General features: G+C 41.0%; 1 protein-coding gene across 2 annotated transcripts in view; it reads left to right on the top strand.

The window, feature by feature from the left end:
* MRPS9 (mitochondrial ribosomal protein S9) overlaps positions 1-25051 on the top strand; it is a 1235001-nt gene that overhangs the window by 965145 nt on the left and 244805 nt on the right. For both annotated transcript variants that reach the window (XM_044070995.1, XM_044070996.1), the window contains one exon: positions 13580-13688. In XM_044070995.1, coding sequence (XP_043926930.1) covers positions 13580-13688 — 109 coding nt within the window. The remainder of the gene's footprint in view (positions 1-13579; positions 13689-25051) is intronic.

Below are 25051 nucleotides of genomic sequence, written 5' to 3' on the forward strand. Positions count from 1 at the left end.
TCTCCAAAACCAACATCATACTAATCCAGCCAGAAGTGACAAACTTCATGACACCCATGCAGACGGGATCTGAAAGTTCGACTGGTGAATCCTACACTAAGGCACTGTATGAGCACATCCACTCATGCATGAATCGTGCCATCCCAAATAAAACCAAGATGCTCTCCTCCAAAAAAAGGAAGCCAATCTGATGGTCCCTTGCCATAAATAAACCATACAGCAGAAGGAAGAAACTGTTACAGAAAAGAGAAAATCCCAGGATGCAGAAAACTCCTTTACCAGCCTCAGTAAGAAGCTGAGATCCCTCATAAAATCATCCAAAGCTAGTTACGAAAATAAAATTGCCAAAGATTCCAAAGACAACCACAAGGCATTCTATAGTTATGTCAAGAATCTAAATGGCAATGCTCAGATCTGCTCTGAGCTACAACAGAATGACATTAAATATACTGATCCCAAGGATATTGCCAATATCCTGGCAGATCGATTTAGTGCCAACTTCACCGTCCTCTCACCCCCTAAATGGCCCATCTCAATACCAAAAGATTGCCAAATTCCGGTAATCACAGACACACAGGAAGAAACCGCACACTCCAAAGCTAAGAATACAGCATCCATGGGACCAGATGACATCCCGGGCTGTGTACTACATGAACTACAAAATGAACTGGTACCTCACCTAAGTGTCATGTTTAATCATAGCCTCACCTCAGGCTTCGTGCCGACTGAGTGGCGCACAGCTACAATTATCCCACTCCACAAGGGGGGATCCACCTTGGATCCCGGGAACTACCGTCCCATTAGTCTGATGAGCCTGATCTGCAAGGGCATGGAACGCATTATCATGGAACTTATAAAAAAAGACATTGGCAACCTTCAAACACTGGATCCCAGCCAGTTTGGGTTCATGAATGGCCAATCTTGTCTCCTGAACCTGATTGACTTCTTCGAATCAGTCTCCAGAGCTGTGGACAAGGGTAAGGCAACCCACACAGCCTATCTGGACCTCGCCAAGGCCTTCGACACCATCCCCCACTCTGGAATCATAGATAAACTTACTAAGCTGTGCATAAATCCCTACGTCACTCGATGGGTTGCCAACTGGCTTACTGACGGAACCCAGACTGTAAAAGTAGCCGACTCCAAATGTAGCTCCAGACAAGTGACAAGTGGAGTACCTCAGGGTTCAGTCCTGGGACCGCTCTTGTTTGGCATCTACTTCTCTGAAGTACAGGCCAACACTAAGGGACTCTGTTTAACAAAGTTCGCAGATAACTGCAAACTGGGAGCCATTATTGAATCCCCAAATGATGTAGGTATTCTACAAAAGGACCTTACAGAAACAGATGCCTGGTGCCAGAGCCATGGACTCAAGCTTAATGCCAAGAAATGTATAGTTATCCCCTTTGGGAAAAAACATTTACACATGAATTACCACATAGGTGGCAGTACACTGTGATTGAAGATGACAATCACTGATACTAATCCCATTATATGTTGATGGCATGGGAGCACACAACTGTTTCCTTGTGTCTAGCATGACTCATATAAAGCACACTTGAAATGGATTATGGGAAAGAGAAATGCTTGAGGAAAAATGAGATCATGTTGATTCATAAAGTCCCATTGGCAGCCATTTTGCAGAAAACATTAAAGTTCTATAAGAAGCAGACAGAGTGATTTTGAAGTGTTAAAATAGTTCAGAAAGAGCCAACAGAGTGATTTTGAGGTATTAAAATAGCTGAGAAAACAAGAGTGGAAAAAAACAGACTTTTTTAAATTCTAAGGCAGAGTTTTCCCTTAAAGAATCCTTTCAGTGTAGCTAATACTACAGACGGGCAAAACCAATATATTTTTATGGTTTAAATGACTATCTTCTAAAAACTATACAGAATATCACACAGTCTGTGTACATTGTTGCTGAGAATATGTGGGTTTACCAAACCTTGATACAGGCTAAGAAATACATTTCATTTCACTATTAAAGTATTTCTTTTCAAAATTATAACAATGTTTAGCATAGATAAATAAAGGTAACTTGCATGCACTGTAATTAAATAAATAATGCTAAAATATAGTAATAGATATATAAAAAGAAGTAAGTTGTTTAATGGTTACTAACATTAAAAGGAGCAAATACACCAAAGTAAATTGAGTTGTTTCTTTGACTCTAAAAAGCTTCAGAACTTAAGTTCTTCTCTTTCATGTACCTTGAAAACAGCATTATGCCGTTCAAGGGACAAACACTGGTCTAATTTACTTAATCTAGCAATGAAATTGGGCAAACTGCTTTTTTAACACACTTCCTCAAGACATTTTCATTATATTTCCTATTCTAAAACCAACATCATGACCCCCAAGCCTCTATCCCTACTTACTCAAATAATACTTCTAATTATCTTAACTTACCTAAACTATATCACCCAACCTACTAATGCAAACCACTCCCCCCATTTCACACCACTACCCCATCCTTTACAAAGTACACAGTTACTGTTTCCCTTATATCTCCCAGTCTCTACCCTCTCAACACTAGCATGCTCTTCTCCTATAGACTCCTACCTAACTCTAAAAACACTGTTCCTAACTACACTAGTCTAATGTCCACAAAACTCTCTACCTGTATACTACACCCCAAACAAACCAAATACCTCATCCATCATCTTATCTATATCCTTCTCTCCGAGGGCATCCACCCAAACCCAGGCCCCTCTACCACAATGAATCCAGCTCCCCAAGCAACAGGCAAACCCCTCCACTTCTCATCTCTAAATACTCACGAGCCTATGTAACAAAATTCCAAACCTTCATGCCTGGCTTCTACATAACCAGCCCAATATTCTCTCCATCTCAGAAACATGGCTTAAGCCCCACATAAAAGGTTCTGAACTAACTCCTCCAAACTACCACATGTTAAGGAATGACAGAACACAAAAGGGGGGGGGGTGTAGCATTTCTTTACTCGGCATCCCTCTTAGTCACCCCTTATACCAAACCTTTTCCCAAATTTGGCAAGGCAGAAATGATACCAGCCCTACTCCACCTAAACAAGCATAAACTCATATTTGTGTTCTCCCTCTATATTCCCCCTGGAGACAATATATCATGCCCTTGAAGATGTTCTCTCCTGGGTCTCTACCAACATTATTCAGAAAACCATAATTCTGGGGGACGTGAACATAAACTGGGCCACAATCCAGTCTCCCACTAACTCGCTCAGTATTAACTTGTGTAACTTTACGCAGCTAGTCAATTGGACTACCAGGCCTTCCAAGAACTCTATTACTGGAAGCACAATAGACTGGATTCTAATATCCCATCCTCACTATATCTCTGATAGTGGTATTCTCCCAGACCCACTAGCTGACCACTTCCCCACTTTTGCCCGCCCGTCTCCCCTCTTCCATACAACTAACTCACACCTATATTTCCACTCACTGCCTAAAAAACTTCAATTTTGAAACCTTCTCAAATGCACAAAATGGAACCCATTAAAGACTCTTCCTCTAGATAATGCTCTCTCCTACTTTCACAAACCTGCTCAACTCTTTTGCCCCTCTAAAAACAAAACGTACAAAAAGTAACCCTGTGCCCTGGTTAACCAAAAACACCTTAGCTACTGTGCGATTCCGTGACAAAGCCTGGACATGTTACCATAAAAATAAAACTACTATCACCCTTAACGAATATGAAACACTATGAAATAAAATCAAAAAACGTATTACCTCAGACTGCAAATCCTATTTCTCCACTCTCCAAACCAACCACAACACCAATCCCAAACTATTTTGGAAAGGAATCTCATCTCTCCTCAACCCGGGAAAAAAAAAAACCTCTGCCGTAACCCCGATGCCTCTGACATGAACTTAGCCACCCAATTAAACTTTTTCTTCATAGAGTCCATAAGCAAGCTAACATCGTCCTTCACCAACACCTCTGCGACCCCTCCTCAGCCTGCACCCATCCCTTCTTCCCCTAGCATCCCTTGCCCCCAACTTCCACCCTTCTCTATCAGTCCCATCTCTATATCCACCATAAAAAACTTCTCCTAAAATTATTTATTTTATTTTATTTTATTTTACATTTGTTGACCGGGCTAGTCTGGCTGGATACATGTCCATTTTCAGCAGAGGCCCGAGGAGAAAAGCTCCACTAAATACTAAGTACATCACATAAAAAAAAAAGCTATTACTCTAAGATATAGGAAAAAATTTGAATTAATAAAAACACAAAGAAAGAAAGATAAATTCAAAAGAGAAACAAATTTACAAAATGCAGTTAGTGTCATGTTAGCAATTGAATATAAAATGTACATATTTAAATCAGAACAGAAAGAGGATGAGAAATGAAAAAGGTGGAGATGACAAGAGAGGAGGAGAAACAGAGTAAGAGAAAATGGTTAGTCAGGTGTACTGCAGGAACAAAGCCAATGATTTTGGAAGTACAGTTTAATTTTGTTTGAATTGAGGCAGGGATGTAGTTAGAGTTAAGTCACTAGGTAAGAGATTCCAACTTCTGCCTATTGTGTTAGTGAATAGAGAACCACCTGCTGTGTTGTTTACCTTTATAGATTGTGTCATGAGTTTAGTAGAGGAGCCAAGTGAGTTAAGATTGTTCTAAGGGATTAGAAGTTGAGAGAGTATTGGGGTGTTGTCAGGTTGGTGTAATATGTTGTGGGCTATAGTGAGTTGAGTAATTAGGTAGTTTTGAAATTCAAGCCAGCCAAGTTGTTTTAAGTTAATACAATGGTGGGTCCTGAAGGGGTTAGTAGTGGCGAAGTGAGCTATGTTGTTATAGCAATTCACAAGTTTGTTAAGATTGATTTTCTTAAGGTTTGTATAAATGGGGAAGCATATAGGAGAGAAGATAGGAGATGAGATTGTGCAATTTTGGTTCTAGTTGCTGGGGTTAGAAAAGGTTTGATACGATATAGGGATCCAATTTTTCTATTAACAATCTTGATGGTGTTGTTAATGTGCTGATCAAGGAGAGATTATTGTCAATGGTTATTCCTAAGAGTTTTGTAGTTGGATCAGGTGAGATGATAGTGCCATTGTTTGAGGAAATGGTAAAGTTTAAAGGGGGACCGAGTGGTGGGGAAAGAGGAGGAGTTTAGTTTTTTTGGCATTTAGTAGGAGAAACCGTCTGGAAAACCAAGTTTCTACAGTGTTAAAGGTATTTTGGGTCAATGAGCTCAGTTCAGTAGAGGATGGTGCTGAGCAGATAAGGGTGGAATCATCTCGTATTGTATGCAGGTTGCTTGTGGGATTGCAGTCTGAAGATCGTTAATAAAGAGGGAGAACAGAAGTGGACCAAGAATGGAGCCCTGGGGAACTCCGATGGAAATGGGTAAGAGTGATGAGATATGGTTTTCCCATATTACTGCTTGTTGTCTGTTGTTAAGATAAGATCTAAACCAATTAATGGCTAGTTTATCACAAGAGAGAGATGCAAGAATGTTAATTAAGAGAGTGTGGTTGACCATGTAAAGCTTTAGAGAGATCAATGAAAAGAGCGGAAGAGAGAGCATTGTTGTTTCGATTTTTGTTGATAGTATCTATAAGAAAGAAGGGCAGTGGTGGTACTGTGGTGGGGTCTGAACCCATGCTGGCAGTTTGCTATTATGCAGTGGAGAGAGATAGTGTACCAGCTGTTGATGAATACATTTTTCCATGATTTTTGCTAGGGTGAGAGAAGGGCAATAGGTCTAAAGTTGGAAAGGTCAAGGAGTCACCACCTTTATGTAGTGGGATAATATAGGAGACTTTCCAGATATTAGGATGGTTCCTTCTTGGATAGTTCTGTTGATAAGTAAGGATATAGGATATGCAATTTCTTTGGCAGCTTTCTGAAGGAAAAGAGAAGGGAGCTTGTCAGCAGAAGGTACAGGGTTTCAGTTTGTGAATGAGTCTGTAGATGAAAGAAGTAGATATAGGTTTTAGAGAGAAGTTGTAGGAGGAGTTTGTTATGTTAGTTGGAATATAAGAGTTATTAGAGTTCATTTGTTTGGCTAAGGATTGAATAGTTTCAGTGAAAAAAGAGTTGAAAGCATTAGCAGTCTGGAGAGGGGTTTCTGGGTCAGCATTTAGAGGGGAAGGAGTTTTAGCCATTCCTGGGGAAAGAAGTCTATTTACTGATGACCAGAACTGTTTAGAGTTGTTTATATGAGTTTCCTGAAGTTTACAGTAGAAGTTTTTCTTGTCAGAGATTATTGATTTTTTAGCCAGATTTCTAAGTTGGCGGAAATTAACTAAATCAGGGTTTTGTCTATCACATCTCCATTTTGTCCATGCTTTGTTTCTAGCATGAATGAGTTTTTTAGTATTGTCCTTCAGCCATGGGGCAGATTTGGTCTTTACTCTAATTGCACGTTCTGGAGCATGTGAATCAAGTATGGATAAGAATGTTTTATTAAAGAATAATACTGCCTCTTCCAGGGGAAGTGATTTTAAGCAATTCCAATTGCATGCTCTCAGTTCAGATTTAAAAAGGTCTATGTTAAAATGCTTGATAGATCGGATTAGCCTTGTATTTGGGGGATTAACATATTCTGATTTTTGTCTAGTAATGAAGGTTAGGCAGTGGTCGCTAATGTCGGGCATAGTACCTACTTTATACTGTTTGTTAACTTTATTTGTGAGTATCCAGTCTAATATACTCTCTTTCTTGCTGGGCTTATTGACTCTTGTAGTTGAGGTAATAGTTTGTGAGAAGCCATGTAGGTTAATATGAGAGGAGGGATTGTTTGCATTAATAGTGTTCCAGTCTATGTTAACGTCGCCAAGAATTATGGTTTCTTGGGGGTAGTTGGTAGAAACCCAGCTTAGAAAGTCTTCTAATATTGGAATGTTATTACCTGGGGGAAGATACAAACAAATAATGTAAATGGCTTTTTTGGTGTTAAGTTGGAGTTTAATAATGATGGATTCTGTTTTGCTATTTTGGATTGGGCATGCTGGTTGAGTAGAGATGTTAAGTTGATTTTTGAAAAGTATTGCTACTCCACCACCTTTGCGTTTTAAGCGGTCATGTCTGACTATAGTATAACCTTGAGGAATAATCTCGAGTCTTTGTGCCTGGTTTTAGCCAGGTTTCAGAGAGGCAAAGAATGTCAAATGAGTGGATATCTAAGAGGGCATGGATGAAGGGTATTTTCTTATTTATGCTTTGGATGTTAAGGTGTCCTATGAGGAAGGTATTATTGAGGTTAGGTGAGCAGTTTTGGGAAGGAGGTGAGGTTGGGCCAGGGTTGGGGTGGATGTCACCATCCTGTAGGTGAGGATTAACTAGTTTAATTAAATAGTTGCTCTTTTGATTTGTTAGGGTTTTTGTTTTTTTATATGATTGTAGGAGGTAGGTTAGGTGATGTAGTCTGTGGAATTTGGATAGGTGATAGCTAGGGGTGGAATTTCAAAGAAGGAAAGTGAGTAGAGAGTTTGAGAGTGTGTTTTTGTGTAAAGTTTGTGGTAAGAGATAAAAAAGAAAGTGAGATAGTAATGTGAAGAAGAGTGGGTGGTCGGAAAAAATGAGAGTAAAGTCATAGTTAGTATGTAAGGAGACATAATTTAGTAGTCTGAGAAGTGAGGAGTAAGGAGGAAAGTACAAAGAAGAGAGAATGAGTGTGGTAAGCAAGAGAGGAGGTAGTAAATTTGTATAACACAGTTGGTAAATAAGAATGGAATTTATAGGGAATAAAGAATGAATGAAAGACTGGAGAGGAAAGAGGATGTAAAAGGAGAGTATTGTAAGCAATGGAGAAAGGTAATTGAAGAAATTTGGTAATAAGGTGAAGAAAGATAAGGGGGAGTGGAAGAGGTGTGTTAAGGCTAGGTAACAATTTGGCGGGAAGGAGAGCAATAGGATAGGAGGTAATAGGGTGTGGCTATAGAGCTATAAGAGTAGGACCCCTGGGGTGGGTGGGGGGGGGGGGGAGGTGGGAGGGAGATCAAGAGGGGCTTAACGGAGCCGGGTACACCAAGGAGAGAAGAAAAGTATCAGTAAAGGCTAGGTAGGTCAAGGTAGGAGAAAGGTAGTCTAAGGAGGAGAGGGTAAAGAGGAAAAGTCAAAGGAAGGAAAGGAGTAGGAAAGGTGAGATATGAAGAGTTAGGCAGAGATTAAGACTAATAAGGAGAGTAAAAATGGAGTTGTGGTGACATCTAGTGGGCAAAAGTCAGCAGTGCAGCAACATGCACTGGGGCCCTGCTTTGGAAGTCGGGCTAGAGTAAAGGAGAAGGGCACAGGCTGAGTAGCAATCCAGAGAGTGGGAGGAAGGAAGTAAAGGAACAAGGGGGTAGCTGCTGGCAAGCTTAGCTGGGGGGCAGAACAAAACAGCTTAGCAGGGTTTGCTCTTTTAAATTTGTAAACTTGGTTATAATTTTGACATCTTGATATAGGCAGACATACTTCCTTGAGTCCAGAGGTAGTAGGTTGTAGAGGAAGGCAAAGTCCAGAACCTTTCAAGGGCAGGAGGCTTGAGAGCACCCTAGTAAAAATAGTATAGTGATTCAACCCAGGTACAATAACACAGGGTAAATCAGAGGATAGTTCCTTGAGTCCAGAGGTAGTAGGTTGTAGAGGAAGGCAAAGTCCAGAACCTTTCAAGGGCAGGAGGCTTGAGAGCACCCTAGTAAAATAGTATAGTGATTCAACCCAGGTACAATAACACAGGGTAAATCAGAGGATAGTTCCTTGAGTCCAGAGGTAGTAGGTTGTAGAGGAAGGCAAAGTCCAGAACCTTTCAAGGGCAGGAGGCTTGAGAGCACCCTAGTAAAATAGTATAGTGATTCAACCCAGGTACAATAACACAGGGTAAATCAGAGGATAGTTCCTTGAGTCCAGAGGTAGTAGGTTGTAGAGGAAGGCAAAGTCCAGAACCTTTCAAGGGCAGGAGGCTTGAGAGCACCCTAGTAAAATAGTATAGTGATTCAACCCAGGTACAATAACACAGGGTAAATCAGAGGATAGTTCCTTGAGTCCAGAGGTAGTAGGTTGTAGAGGAAGGCAAAGTCCAGAACCTTTCAAGGGCAGGAGGCTTGAGAGCACCCTAGTAAAAATAGTATAGTGATTCAACCCAGGTACAAACAGGGTAAATCAGAGGATAGTTCCTTGAGTCCAGAGGTAGTAGGTTGTAGAGGAAGGCAAAGTCCAGAACCTTTCAAGGGCAGGAGGCTTGAGAGCACCCTAGTAAAATAGTATAGTGATTCAACCCAGGTACAATAACACAGGGTAAATCAGAGGATAGTTCCTTGAGTCCAGAGGTAGTAGGTTGTAGAGGAAGGCAAAGTCCAGAACCTTTCAAGGGCAGGAGGCTTGAGAGCACCCTAGTAAAATAGTATAGTGATTCAACCCAGGTACAATAACACAGGGTAAATCAGAGGATAGTGCAGAGTAGGCAGCAGCAGCGAGGGAGCTGAATCAAAGATGAATTTGGAGGGAATATAATACTCCGGGAAGTACCTAGGGGGAGGAGTAGGAATAACAGGAAACAGGAGGAGACCGAAGGGAGTATATAGGTGAAAAGAGAAGGGGATAATGAAACTTATGTGTGAAAGGAATAGGTTGGTATCCGTACAGAGGTATAGTCAGTACGGATCAAGAAGGGAATAAAAGGTGGATATAATAAGTAGGGGAGAAATAGAGACAAAGAGGAGCAAAATGTAGGGCAAGTTATAGCCTGTACATAAGAGAAGGGAAGGGAAAACAACAAGAAGATTATCAAGACGTAGATTAGGACTGGGGAGAAACCATGAGCACCCAGAAACGATACGGGAGACAGAGCCCAGAGTACACCAAGGAGAGAAGAAAAAGTATCAGTAAAAGCTAGGTAGGTCAAGGTAGGAGAAAGGTAGTCTAAGGAGGAGAGGGTAAAGAGCCTGGTTCCAATCCCCCTGATGAAATTCCCTCCTACTTCTTAAAAGTAGCCACAGAAGCCATTGCTCTCCCTGTAAGCATACTAATTAATCGGTCTATCTCAGAAAACCAGGTCCCCCCCATCTGTGGAAGAAAGCCTTTATTATTCATCTACATAAAGGAGGCAGCAATAATGACATTCCAAACTTCCGCCCAATTGCTATCTTATCCCCTATTTCTAAGCTTCTTGAAAAATGTATCCACCAACAACTCTTACCCTGTCTCATCAACAACCAGCTTCTTACCCCCACACAGCATGGATTTAGACCCGGTCATAACACCTCCACTGCCTTCCTCTCCTTCCTTGAAACAATTAACAAAGCCCGTGATTCCGGCCGTTTCATGTCCACCCTTCTCGACCTCTCCAATGCATTTAACACCGTTTCCCACAACCTGCTTATTAATAAAATCTCCAAACTAAACCTATCCTCTTCCTGTACCAAGTTGTTCTCCAGCTACCTCACGACCAGACAACAAGCAGTCATATGGAATAAAGCCACTTCACCCATCCTTAATACTCCCACAGGTGTCCCCCAAGGTTCCATTGTAGGCCCCCTACTATTCAGTATTCATTAACGACTTCTACCAAGCCATTCCAAACTCCAGTCTCATCCAATATGCCGACAATTTTACCCCACTCTAAGCTTACCCAAAGCACCTTTTCCTCTAGTGAGCAGTGGATGCTAGACGACCATCTGGCTCTTAATGCAACCAAAACTAAACTTTTGTTATTCACCGCCTCCAAAACCTCCTCCCTAGATAAACACTCACTCATAATCACCAACAAAAAATACTCCCCTAAAAAGAGTGACACTATAGTACTAGGAGTACTCATAGATGATCAACTAAAATTCGACAAACATTTAAAAGTAAATATAAAAAGAAAACCACACAAAACTTGGTATGCTATACCGCCATAATTTTTATATCTCTCCTTCCACCAGGCTCATACTAGCCAATACTTATCTCATCCCATCCCTCCTATGTGGTGCATCTATCCTCACCAACCTGCAGTCCTCCCTGAAAACAAAACTCTCCTCTTGCTATTACAAGATATCAAAATTTGCTTCAGGTCACAGAGCCATTTCTCACCATTGTAATTCTGTTCACCAACTAAACTGGCTTGAGCTACCTAACCTCCTCACTTATACCCAACTCATCCAAGCATGCAAACATATTTACAGTCCCTGTCTTTGTCCCTCCCTAGCCACTACCTTTGAAATGCATGAACCAGAACGACTAATAAGATCTAATTCCCAAAAAGTAATTAAATTGCGCAAACACACATGTCAAGGTAGGAATCACCTAATGTCCTCCTCTTTTGCACACCTCTAGAATTCTCTACCATCTCCTATCCGCATCACCAGCAGTCTCTCCTCATTTAAAACCTTGCTGCACTCACACCTAACTTCACAGTGGGAAGTGGTCCTGTTCCCATCCTACCTAATCCTTCTAATACCACTTCCTACTCTCCTAGAACTAAATACGCCATCACTGCCTCCTATAGTTCCACAGCTCTATTGAACTATTTGACCAACTACTTAACTGTTACCCTATGCTGCTACTTTTTAAAAAAAAAAAAGTGTTTTTTATTGCTGTTTAATGAAGTATACTGATGTATTGTATCATTGTTGACCTTTTCTTATCATATTTACTTTGTATTCCAATTAGATAATCTGTAATGCATATGTGCAATATGTACTATGTATTTGTATTTTTCTGGAGCTTTTCTCCCCAGGACTCCATTGAAAACAGGCTCCTTGTGGCCCAATGGACTATCCTGGCAAACAAACTGCAAATAAATAAATAAAGTAAATAATATTTACCATATATATATATATATATATATATATATATATATATATATATATATATATATGCTATGAGTTTTAGTGAAGTAAAGGGACTTAAGATAGTAATTCAGAGTGCAAATACATTTTTTTAAAAAGACAAGCTTATGGTAGAACTGAAAGTTAGTAAGACTTTTGAACAAAAAAGGATAGCATACAGACCATATAAGAAACCCACAGAGTAACTGAATTAGCACTTCATATATATCCTGCAATAGACTGGCAACTGACATTTTCTGTGCAGTATTAGTTTCTCTGTGTCACACGGTTGAGTACCAGTTTAATTTCTCTAGCTCCTTGTGACCCTCATTTGGGTAGAATGAGTATCAAAGAATAAACCTGAGTAAAGGTTATTAGTGCTGGTTATTGCTGGATGTTATGTACTGCAGACACACTTCTTGTAGGAAATACTACCTTGAAGCAGTGGAGAGAAGATGAGGAAGATCATGGTATAATTAAGGGAATGTCACCCCCACCTACATCTGCATCTTAGAAGGCACAAGATCTTTATAGGCTCCTTGCAAGGAATATAGCCATGACTTGGAAAAATGTGGCAGGAAATGGCATAGTGAAAGTAAGTGAACTAACCTCTTAGGTTCATAGGTTGGTACTGATATATTAGCCCAGCCACATTGTTCGGTATTCACCGCCCCGTTAGTAGTTCCCTAGACCCTTGTACTAGCAGCTAGTACCCTTGGCCCCTATCTAGTAGTGCTGTTGGTGTGATCCCCGGTGTGAACTTTGTTACCCATCCACTCATCAAGGTTCCTCTTGAAGTGTGATAGTGATGGGCTCTGTCTTATGTAGATCATCCCAAGTACTTACTGTTATGGTAGGGTACCATGCACAGCTGTTGTATTTCACTGTCAGGATCTGTAATGTATGTGTGTAGAGTCTGTATTGTGGCTGATCATCAAGAATTTGATAAGCATTTGTGCACACTACATCCACTCCTTAGGTTCAACGTTTCATTGTTTTGTTTCACAGGGGTACAAGTTTGCCTCCAAAGAGTGTAGTATGTCATCTGTGTGCCCACTGCACCATCTTATCCCCTGTCCACATTATTAGACACTTGTGTCTGTTAATTCATCATCAGATATCTCTAAGCTTAATACCTTCCCTGACAGTAAGTGGGGCATACTCTGAAGAACAATCAGGTCTTCTGCTGTACCTGCTTTCCAGTACCATCAGACACACCAGAGGGTTGGGGGTAATGATGACATCCACCTCCCCTCACGTACAGACAAATAATATCCATTAAACTAAAAAAAATAAAAATACTATATCAAACTATGTGTCGGTGTGTTGAAGTCTGCAATCACCAAATCATTTTCATTTGTAGGTGAAAATCAAGGCCCTTTATCAGATTTTGTATAGACCACTGCATCTGTTGGCAAAACTCTGATAACAGCTGATTACAAAAATAGAATGCTTGAGGTAGGGCAGATGTCATGATATACAACTGCATGGTCAGAAAGCTAATCCTGCAGGATGAAAGAACTGCAGGTAACTCTCAGGATTCATTCACAGATTTACTTTTAACAGATACTAGCTGTTCAGGAGACAGGACCTGTGGGCAACCATGGTTCTGAAATACTTGATGTTGACATATCTGAGGGCTTAGCAAAGTTAGCATAAGATGCGATAAATAAAATGCATAGTAACAGAAATAGTGTCCCAGACCCTATGCTTTACATTACTTTACATGTAGTTTTTGCACACCATTCTTATTTTTAGTAACATTAGCACATTACTTGCTAAATATGCCTAAGAAAGAAAAATAGTCATAGTTAAACAACATTTTTTTGTACCTCATCTAGGAAGAAGGAAATCTGCAACAGCATCTGTTAAACTTTATGAAAATGGGACTGGAAAAATTACCATTAATGGAGATAACCATCTTCAGTTTTTTCCTGTTCTTCAAGATAGGTAACATAATTTTATGGTTTCTCTCTACACAACTGCATTACATAAGTTAATTAAGACTGCATTTTATGTAATGTAAAGTAAAATGTACATGAGCATTTGTTGTCTCTTTGTAGGCAACTAGCAGTAGAACATGGAAACCTGACTGCTAGAGTATTAATGAATGAAGACATAATAACTGCCCCAATAAGTGATTTGCATGTAGTTTGATATAGTTCACTATGTTTCCAACTTATTTTATCAACTAATACTTATCTTGTCTCTTATATTGTGTTATGTCTGTTCTAATCAGTAGTACATTAAAAGCTGACCAGGGTCAACATTCCTCAACTGCATTTTATAAATTATATGGGCTACATTTTGCTGTTCCATATAAAACCTGGATTGTTACTTTCAGGGAGTAATTCAGGTCCTTGTAACACTTTCTGTTCATGTAATGTTAATTGTGCATTTTGCCTGCTGAATAAAATACAGATAATTTCTGTGAAACTCTTCTTCAGTTATTTGCTGATTTGTATTTTCTTGACCAGTTTAACACTGCTGGGAGTTAGCCAATTCTCAGAAGGGTCCTGGAACTGGAATTTACTTGCTTGACCTGGGTTATGGCTGAAAACGGTCCTACAAGCATTTTACATACCAGTTAACAAATGTTACATACGATAAAATAAATACATACATAAAAATAAAACATTTACAAAATATTGGCAGGTTTGAGTAATGGTTATACAATAATTTGCAGAAGTTTGTGTGTGTGTGTGTGTGTATATATATATATATATATATATATATATATATATATATATATATATATATATATATGGATTTGTATCACTTCACTGAAAGACCATTTCACTGACACCCATTCCACTGAGACCAGATCACCTACAACTCATTTAACTGACAAGTAGTACACTAAGGCAAGTCAAAGGTATATGTCCTTTTCTCCACTGTAGTGCAATCCTGGTGTTAGTATATATAGTTAGGGGGGATGTGGGGGGGCATAGCCCCCCACCTAGTTGGGTTTTACCAAATAATGTAAAACAAAACCAGACAGAAAACCAAATTAAGTAGGGGGCTATGCCCCCCACACCCCCCTAACTATATATACTAACACCAGGCTCGCTCTACAGTGGGAAAAGGACATATACCTTTGACTTGCCATAGAGTACTACTTGTCAGTGAAATGAGTTTTAGCTGAAATGAACTTTCAGTGAAATGAACTTCAGGTGATTTTGTCTACATGAAATGGGTGTCAGTGAAATGCTCGTTCAATGAAGTGATATGAATCCATATATATATATATATATATATCTATATGTATATCTATATATATCTATATGTATAAATATATGTGTATATATATATATATATGTGTGTGTGTGTGTGTGTGTGTATGTATATATATATATATATATATATATATATATATATATATATGTGTGTGTGTGTGTGTGTGTATATATATATATATATATATATATATATATATATATATATATATATGTGTGTGTGTGTGTGTGTGTGTGTGTATATATATATATATCTGTGTGTGTGTGTGTGTGTGTGTAGATATCTATATGTGTGTGTGTGTGTGTGTATATATATATATATATATATGTGTGTGTGTGTGTGTGTGTATGTATGTGTGTATATATATATATATATATATATATCACAACACACAGAAAACCCAAATCAAGAAATAGACGAGAAAACCAACAGCAAAGTGCAGCATAAAAACCACGATTCTAGGTTGTCTGGCAAAACTCAGCTTCAAATAAATCCAAGGAGCCACTTGGCGATAGTCAGCTTTAATATAAACGACAGTAAAAACACAAAAAACAACGTAAGCGCTTTCACGGGTCCCCCCGCTTCATCAGACGTATGAATGCAACTATTTCAAATGCAGAGGTTCTTATACCATGTGCTTTGATTAATCAACTCAATTAATTACACCTCTAACACATCAATTTCACATTTAAAGCGCTGCTGCGACAGAAAACATAAAAACATTGCCTGTAACAAAGGCATTATATTAAAATCAGCATCTTTTAAAACGAGCTTTAAAATACATAACTACATATCAATTAAATCAAAAGCTGTACTTGGAATCATAGTATCAAAACTTATGTGAGGAATCTGACGCTTAAAATACATTTGACATGCTGGTTAAACAGAGTCACATACCTCCATAGATTTGCATTTCACTGTTCAATAAATGTTCAAAGTAATCCCAATGCTAAACGCTAACATAGCCCATAGTGTTCAAGTCTCCTTGCACAATCAAAAAGTGATAAAGAAAAATATAAATAATGAAGACGGCAGCTACTCTGTGCAATTCTAATGCTGTCCGTCATCCTCTGTGACTTCCGCTACAAGCCCTACATACGTTAGTACGTAATAGCGTAAACTCATGTCATTGCGATAATATACGCACCGGTAATGTATGCATATGCCTTCTTGGTCAACCTCTGAAGAGGCTGGTCTAACTCCATATTCCTGTTATCATACTGGAATAAACCAAATATTATATGCATAAATTATAGAACCTGATATAAGCAAACTGTTAAACGACTTATTCAGCTGTGTACAATGCATATATGATTTCCGTTATTCATTCAAAAGAAGTCAATGGTCAAATCATATATGCACCTATAACCAGACAGCCCTGTCGTTGCTTTGAACCAACCACATGGATTTATCCACTAGGCTCCATTACTTCACATTCTATGCTAAACAATATGAATATAAAATAACTATATAGATGGCATCATTAATATTAATCTACAATCAAACAAATATTTGAATATTGTTGATAAAATATGACCAACAGTGGAAAATGATAACAAGCATCATTTCAGTTTCCTAGCCTTTAAGGCTGGTTTAAGTGAAACGGAATCGTTTAGCCCCATGCCACGATGCGCACCAAGCCTAAATATCCATTCCAGTTCAGCATACTCCGTATCATTGGTTATATTACCCAACCTCATATTTACATATTGTATGTGTAAAATTTGAAACATAAAAGTATGCAATTCACCATATTTCATGATATGTTTTGATAACGCATTGTATTCTTCTCTCCTAGCTATACTGTAGTAATGGTCACGGATCCTCTCTCGGAGTGTTCGATTGGTTTTCCCAATATAAAAGCAATAACAGATTTTACAGTAGGCCACATATACAAGATTTTTAGTATTGCATGATCCATTCACCTTTAGTTGCCATAGCCGTTTAGATTCAGGATGTCTATAAAATCGAGATTCATCTATATATACACATTGCTTACATCCATTACATTTTCTTGTACCCATGAAATATGGGGCTACGTAGGTTTCTACAACATTATTAGTCCCTTTTCGGTAACAAAGTTGTTGTTTTAACGTTTTATTGTTCTTATATATAAATCTCAGTTTACTGCCTAATAGTTCTTTCGTTGTGTCATCCACTAACAATATACCCCAACAATTATTTATGGCACCTTTAATATGTTCAAAATTAGTGCCAAGCGGTAAAACAAATGCTGGTTTGTTGTCCCTTTCATTACCACTCATATTATGTATTGTTCCATCAGAAAAATAAGGTCTGGCAAAGGTCATCCTATTACTAATAACATTGGTGCAAACGTTCTCAACCTCATCATGATTATACCCCCTGGCCACAAAATCTGTTTTTAATTTTTGCAACTCTATCTTTAAGTTCTCATCATTATTACATAGTCTCGCCAATCTAAGAGCCTGACCTTTTACTATATTATTGAATACCCTGGGGTTGTGCATACTAGTCCGGTGCAAAAACGATGGACAATAACAAGTTTTGCGAAATACGTTTGTAACAATTTTATCATCTGACTTACTGATTGTGACATCAAGGAAATCAATCGTGTTCCTAGAAAACTGCATACTAAATCTCAAAAAATTACTAGAACAGTTCAGCTCTGTAAGGAAATCTTGAAGTGACGACTCAGTGCCATCCCACAAAATGAATAAATCATCCACAAAGCGTCTATGAAATACTACCTGTGGTATATTCATTAAATGTTCTTTTTCCCATGATGTCATAACCAGATTAGCGTAAGCGTTTGCGCAACTCGTGCCCATCGCTACGCCTCTCTTCTGTTTGAAAAATTTATCCATAAAAAGAAAAATGTTATTATCCAAAACTGTTTCTAATAGGAGACAAACAAAGTCTGATTTTATCACTTCCATATGGCCATCTGTTGTGAGTAACTCTCTCACCATATTAATCCCTGCATCATTGGGAATACTCGTAAAAAGTGACTCTACATCCAATGTCACAAGAATTAAATCATTGGCTGTACCTAGGCCTTCCATAAATACAAACAGATCTTTTAAGAATTGTTGGGTGTCACGCAAAATATGATGATACTTTTCTAGAACTGTTTTTAGTTGTTGATCCAAATAAATGGAAATACCTTCTGTAACCCACCCTTCGGTTTTTCCGTTTCCAATACGTACGGGCAGGAGAGGATCGTCGGACACGGACATTCATCGAGGACAAAAAAGGAAGGAAGCACCACAGCTTGAGTGTATAATATATATATATATATATGAGTGTATATATATATATATATATATATATATATATATATATGTGTGTGTGTGTGTGTGTGTGTGTGTATAGGGTTCGGCTCCATGCTTGTCTGCAGTCATTCCTCCTCCGACTCCTCCCTTGAGTTCGGAGCCGGAGTTCGTTGGGGTTCGATTCGTGGAACCGTCAGCACCGATACCTTCTTCGGTTCCGTCGTCGGCTCCTATGACTTCCTTGGCACTGTCCTTGGAGGGATCTGGGTGCCGAGACTCCATCGTCGGCTCCGAGGGGGCGAGTGGCATCGGACCCTTGTCCGACCCCGTTCTCCCCCTCAGAGCTTCGACGCTGGTGAGCATGGCTCCTACATCGGCTTCGGAGCCATCCCCCTCTGTGCGGAAAGGGTTTCCGATCTCTTCGGAACCGGAGCCATCTCGGCATCCGAGCAGGGATGCCTTCGACATCATGAGGAGCGTGCTGGCTCCTGAGTTAGCCCCACGATCATCCCCACTGGCTCCTCCCACTATGGTGCCTGCGTCTGTTTCTGTCCCTCCTCCAGACCCCAAGCGTGGGGAGCCAATGCTCCAGGGCACCCCCTTGGGTGTATCGTCCTCTTCCAAGGCCTCCCCTAATCATTCAGAGGAGCCACCTCATAAGAGGAAATGCAAGAGGAAGCATGTTGACTCCCCCGAGTCTGTCACATCAGATACCGACTTGGAGGATTCGGAAGAGTCCCCGAGATCCCCCTCTGAAGATGTCTCCTTTTCAGACATCCTTGAGATGCTTAGGCAGAGGGGGAACTGGACTACCCTAAGCCCCTCCGAGGATGAGTCGATATTCCTGGATGCGTTTGGATCCCGACCTTCCACCTCCTGGGTGCCTCTGCCTTTCGACCCACTCATGTCCGTGGTGGCTCGGAAGGCGTGGTCAGCTCCAGTCACAGTGGAACCCACCCCCAGAAGACCCACTAAATTCATAACGGCACCACAGGATAAACAGTTTTTGACCAAAGGTGTCCCTGTTAATGCCATGGTGGTAGCGGCGACCATGAAGAAAGAGTTGGCTAAAATTTCTTCATCTGTCCATCCTCCTAACAAGGAGTCCAGGACGATGGACAGATACGGGAAGCGGATGTTCTCTTCAGCGACTTTTTCTATGAGGTCTCTGAATTACTTGTGCCACTTTACCCGCTTTCAAAGGGATCTCCTTAAAGAGCTTGGAGATACCGTCCAAGATCCATCAGCTGAGGGGGCCCGGGCTAAGGCAGCCTCCCAGCTGGCGACTCTTAATTCAGTGGCGAACTCCTCCATGAGGCTCATTTCTTATGCAGCCGATGGTGCAAGTAGAGCCACAGGCACAGGTGTTGCTCTAAGGGGACACGCTTGGATGCAGCTATGTAACTTTGCGGAACCTTTCAGAGCATCTTTCACCAATATCCCCTTTGATGGTTCCTCTCTTTTTGGATCACAGGTGAAGGACACCCTTACCAGGTGTGAACAGGAAGGCAAGACTCACTCTGCCGTGGGAGTCCATTTTTCCACTTCTTCTAGACCATATCCCAAGGGTCAGAAGAGCGGAAAGATGTGGTTCCAGAAATCTCAGGGAGCCTTGCTGGACACACGTGGTGAGTTCCCATCCAGGGGCAGAGGAGGGAACAATAATAGACGCTGCCCTCGTGGCAGAGGGGGTCCGCAAAACCAGGGCAGCAGAGAATCCTTCTCTGAGAAGCCCTCCCACCATCCCTGAAGGGTTGCCCGACTGCTCACCTCTGGAGGCAGTCGGGGGAAGATTATCACTGTACCCAAGGGCCTGGCAAGACATATAACACAAGACAAATGGGTACGGTCAGTTATATCCGGAGGCTACAGAATACCCTTCATTCGCACTCCCGTAAAGTCATACAAGTCCCTTCCAGATGTTCCCCCAATCTAAGGGATCAAGCAGTACAAGAAATTTCAGAACTGCTAAGAAAAAGAGCCATCCAGCAAGTCCCAGCAGACCAGCAAGGATCCGGAATTTACTCAGGGTTCTTTTTGGTACCAAAAAAGACAGGGGACTGGAGATCCATTCTGGATCTCAGCAGACTGAACAGGTCTGTACAAAGAACCAAGTTTCGGATGGTCACGCTACAGTCCATTATGCCCTTTCTGGGTCAGGACAATTGGATGTGCTCTATAGATCTTCAGGACGCGTACTACCATGTCAAAATGGACAGACGCTCCAGAAGATTCCTCCGCTTCCGGCTGGGAGCCAGCCATTACCAGTTCAGAGCTCTGCCCTTTGGTCTCACCACAGCCCGCCCGGGTGTTCACCCAGTGCATGGCAGTAGTTACCGCTCACCTGAGATGGCAAGGATTCCAGGTGTTTCCATATCTAGACTACTGGCTCCTTACTGCTACCACCAGGCATCACCTTCTGCAAACCAGAGACTTCACTATCGACACTTGGTCCAGACTAGGTATCTCAATAAATTTCAAAAAGTCTGCATTGTCGCCCTGTCAGTCTATCACCTTTATAGGCGCAAATTTAAATACAAAAGACATGTCAGCGAGCCTTCCACCAGACAGGGTAGTAGTGATTCGTCAACATGTACAGGTCTTATTGAGAATTCAAGCCAGCAATTCTCATGCCTCACGAGTGGCCTCTGAATGAAGCAGTTGCAGACCAAATATTCCGCAAATGGGGCAAGCCTTGCAGCGACCTTTTTGCCACCCCCTTCAACAGCAAATGCAACAAATTCTTCTCTCTCCTTCCACTTCCCAGACATTCCCCCAGAGGCGCTCTAGTCTACGATTGGCCTCGGGGACTTCTTTATGCATTCCCTCCGTTTCCCCTTATTCCAAAACTGATACTGAAAGCTACTGTTTTTGGCTGCAAAATGATCCTCATTGCTCCTTACTGGCCTCGACAAATATGGTTCCCGTTCCTGCATCATCATCTTCTCGAGCAGCCTTGGACTCTAGACCCAGTTCCAGACCTTCTGATCCATCAGTCGGGTGGGCTGCACCAATCCCTTCATCTCTCCAGCTCACTGCTTGGTTGCTCCACTTCCAACCTTAGCCAGGCTTCCAGATATCTCCCCATCTGTGCGGGAAATTATTTTACCATCGCACAAGTCTACCACTAGAAAAACGCTAGTAAGTGGAAAAGTTTTTCTTCCTGGGCAGAGACTAAGTGTATAGACCCCTTTTCAGCCCCTATACACTACATTTTGGATTTTCTTGTGGAACTTTTCCATTCTGGCTCCGCTTCTGCTACAATTAGAGTTCAGTTAGCTGCAATTTCAAATTTTCACATTGGCCTGTCGGGAAGTAACATCATGCTGCACAAGCTGTGTAAAGCCTTTCTCAAGGGTACCACTCTGCTCAGGCCTCCAGTGAGAGATCCCCCACCTCCGTGGGATCTAAATTTGATTTTAGCTTCTCTAATATTGCCTCCCTTCGAACCTGCAGCTTCTTGTTCCCTGAAGTTTTTGTCATGAAAAACTCTCTTTCTAGTAGCCATTACTTCAGCCAGAAGAGTTTCGGAACTGCAGGCTCTTTGTTTCCGTCCTCCATACCTAGTGTTCCACAATGATAGGGTTGCTCTCAGGACTAATCCTTCCTTCCTTCCTAATGTCTCTTCAGAAAATAACTTGAATCAGTCCATAGATCTTCCTGTGTTTTTTCCCAACCACTCCAACAGGGCGGAATACAAATTGCATCAGTTAGATGTTCACAGGCAACTACGCTTTTATTTCATAGAACGAAAGATATCAGGAATTCGGACCAACTTTTCCTTTCCTATGCTGTAGGTAAACAAGGTCTTCCAGTTTCAAAAGTAACCTTGTCCAGGTGGTTGACTTCTATCATCACAAAGGTCACTCCACTAGAACTTTAGCCACTTCTGTGGCTTTTCAGGCTAGGTTGCCCATGGAATCTATTTGTGCTGCGGCTACGTGGGCCAACCCACATACTTTCATTTCACATTATAAGTTGGATTTGGTTTCCAGGAACGGAGCTGATTTTGGTTCCACTGTTCTGAAGAGTTTGTTCCGATGAGCCACCCAGGATTTTAGGTGTTAGGGACGCTGTCCCAACCAGCACGAATGAAGGCGAGATAGACAACTTAACATAAAGAAGTTATGTACCTACCATAACGTTCTGTGTTAGTTGTCTTCTTCTCGCGTCCCACCCTCCATCCCCCTAACCCTGTTGACCGAGAAGAGTTCTTTATGGTGTTTGTTCGCTGGCTGAGTCTTCTCTGGCTATTCCTTTCTGTCTAGTAGCCTCTCTGGAGGTTTTATATATTCCAGGATAGGATCCTTTCCTTTGTTATGTCTGCAGTTAGTCTTACCAAACGAGATCTGGGTATCTAGCACCAGGCATCATGGGATATGGGGTGGCCTCGAGCCAGTATGCAGCTCTTGAGCTTTTGAAGATGGCCGAGTCGGAGCCAAGGATAGGCTCCTAACCCAACCAGCAAGAAAGAAGGCGAGAAGGAGACAACTAACATGGAAAGTTATGCTAGGTACATAACTTCTTTTTAGTGTGCATATAGTTAATAAATAAATAGAAAAGTACAGCAGCGTATGTTTGGTGGAATTGTAAGGATGAGAATGCAAGTGTAGACAGTTTCAGCTCTTGGGGGTCTCTATAGTAGTATTTTTGAGATGTAAGTTATAGAAACATGTTGAGTTTTAGGGGAATGTATCCAAGCATCATCTTGTTTGCTTTAGAGAGGAGTCACAGGGTGTTAAAACGTGTTGTGGAGGGATGTTGGGTTACCAGTGGCAACAGCATGATAGTAGTAGTAGTAGCAGAAAAAGAGCATGGTGTTGTAGTTGAAATAAAGTTCGGCAGTGTGCTATATCTTATTACAGTTTTAGAAATTGTGGTCTTCCAACAATGATTTTGTTGCAGTAGTTGCTGTATGTGGTTTTTAGACTGCTGAATATGAAAAAAAAAAGATTAATGAGATTCTGGACAGAATTAGTGTACTGATGTGCCTATTACTGCATCCACCATTGTTTCCCTGATGTAGTGACTGTGCCAAAAAAAAGTTCAGTAAGGTATTGTATTAACAGATTCTGTTGTGGAAAGTGCAGAGGCAGCAAGAAGCCCAAAGTCTCAGCCACAGTGCATTTCCCATGCTGATGCTTTTATCCTGGCAATAAGCAGCAGAATGTGCATTGACGTCACTGCTATGCACCACACACATTTTTCCATAAATCACCACACACTTCTGATTTGTTTTTGTCTTTTTCAGAGTCATTGGAGCCCACATGGACCAAAATGTATTCTTTTACACAGTTTTACTGTCTTTAGAGATTAGCTTTCAGCAGCTTTATCTTCTGGTACATTTTTAATCCAAACCTTTACATGATGTATTTGTTTATTTATTAATTGGTCACCAGGTAAGTGGGCTGGTCAGCTGACCATTTTCATCCAAGACCCAGGTAATACATTCAGAAGTAGATGTAATGTTTTGGAAAATGTAGCATTAGTGAAGTAAGAAATAATAATGTAACTGTAAATTGTAAAAAAAAAAAAAAAAAATGTTAGAATCACAGACTGCACTTGATATTATCAAATACACTGGTAATAAAACGTAATATAATTTATGTTACAAAGTTTACATTATGTACATCTAAGAGGGGAAGATGCTCATCATATTGATCACTGCTACAGGAGCCTTAGCGGGATGTATCCTGCCAGGGATGCAACAGCCGGACAGCTCCCAAAGCTTCAGGGCACCTTCAGTGCACCCAAAGTGTTAAATAGCTCAAGCAGAGCTGACTGAAATACAAGTTTGGGTCAAAGCCCTCCAAAGCTTCCGACGATAGAGTATGCTTCTCTGAGGCTTTTGAGGATCAGTGGTCAGCTTGTGCTTTCCTTGAAGCTTCCATTTTGTTAATTTTATTTTCCTCTGTAGGAAAGTTATGTTAAAACAAGGAGTGATGTTAAGTTGTCTATCTTGCCTTTGTTCTTGCTGTTTAGGTTCGGAGCCGATCCTTGGCTCCAACTTGGCCATCTTCTATAGCTCGAGAGCTGTTTACTGGCTCGAGGCTACTCCTTATCCCAGAATGCCCAGCGTCAGCTACCCAGATCTCGTTTGCCGCTTCAGCTGCGAGGTTGCTTCCTTACTGGCTCAGGCTTAGTATAATCTTTTTGATATTATATATTGTTTTTTTCTTGAAAGTTTATCAAGTACCTGTATTTTTAGTATATAGATAATATTCTTTTATCCTTTTTTCGCGTTCTTGTGTATTTTAGCTTTGTTGGCCATCGCTCTATAACTCTCAGGTCTTCTGTTCCCTTGAACTCGTTTAAATTAGAGAGCCCCCATTTAAATTAGACGCTTTCCTTCTATTCTTTAACTGTAAAAAAAAAAAAAAAAAATTTCTTCGGAGCCAGAGCTTTCTCTGCCTTGAGGTCGGGATGCTTTCGAGGTCATGTGGAGTGTGCTGTCCCCCGAGACAGCTCTACTGCCAGCTCCATCGGTTCCTCCCCCCCGTGGTGTCTGTGTCAACCTCTACTCCTCCTCCAGACCCCAAGCGTAGGGAACCCATGTCCCAGGACACCCCATTGGGTGATCCCTCTTCTTCCGAAGCCTCCCCTGATCACTCAAAGGAGCCTCCCTGGAAGAAGAAGTGCAAGAGGAAGCACATAGACTCCCCTGAGTCTGTCACTTCAGATGCAGACATGGATGAATCGGAAGGGTCCCCAAGGTCTCCCTTTGAAGATGTTTCCTTTTCAGACATCCTTGAAATGCTTAGGCAGAGGAGGGACTAGACTTCCCTAGCCCCTACCGGGGATGAGTCTGTATACCTGGACGCA

The sequence above is a fragment of the Protopterus annectens genome, chromosome 5.part0 (assembly GCF_019279795.1).
Source record: "Protopterus annectens isolate FY-2018-M chromosome 5.part0, PAN1.0, whole genome shotgun sequence".
In the NCBI taxonomy this organism is placed as follows: domain Eukaryota; kingdom Metazoa; phylum Chordata; order Ceratodontiformes; family Protopteridae; genus Protopterus; species Protopterus annectens.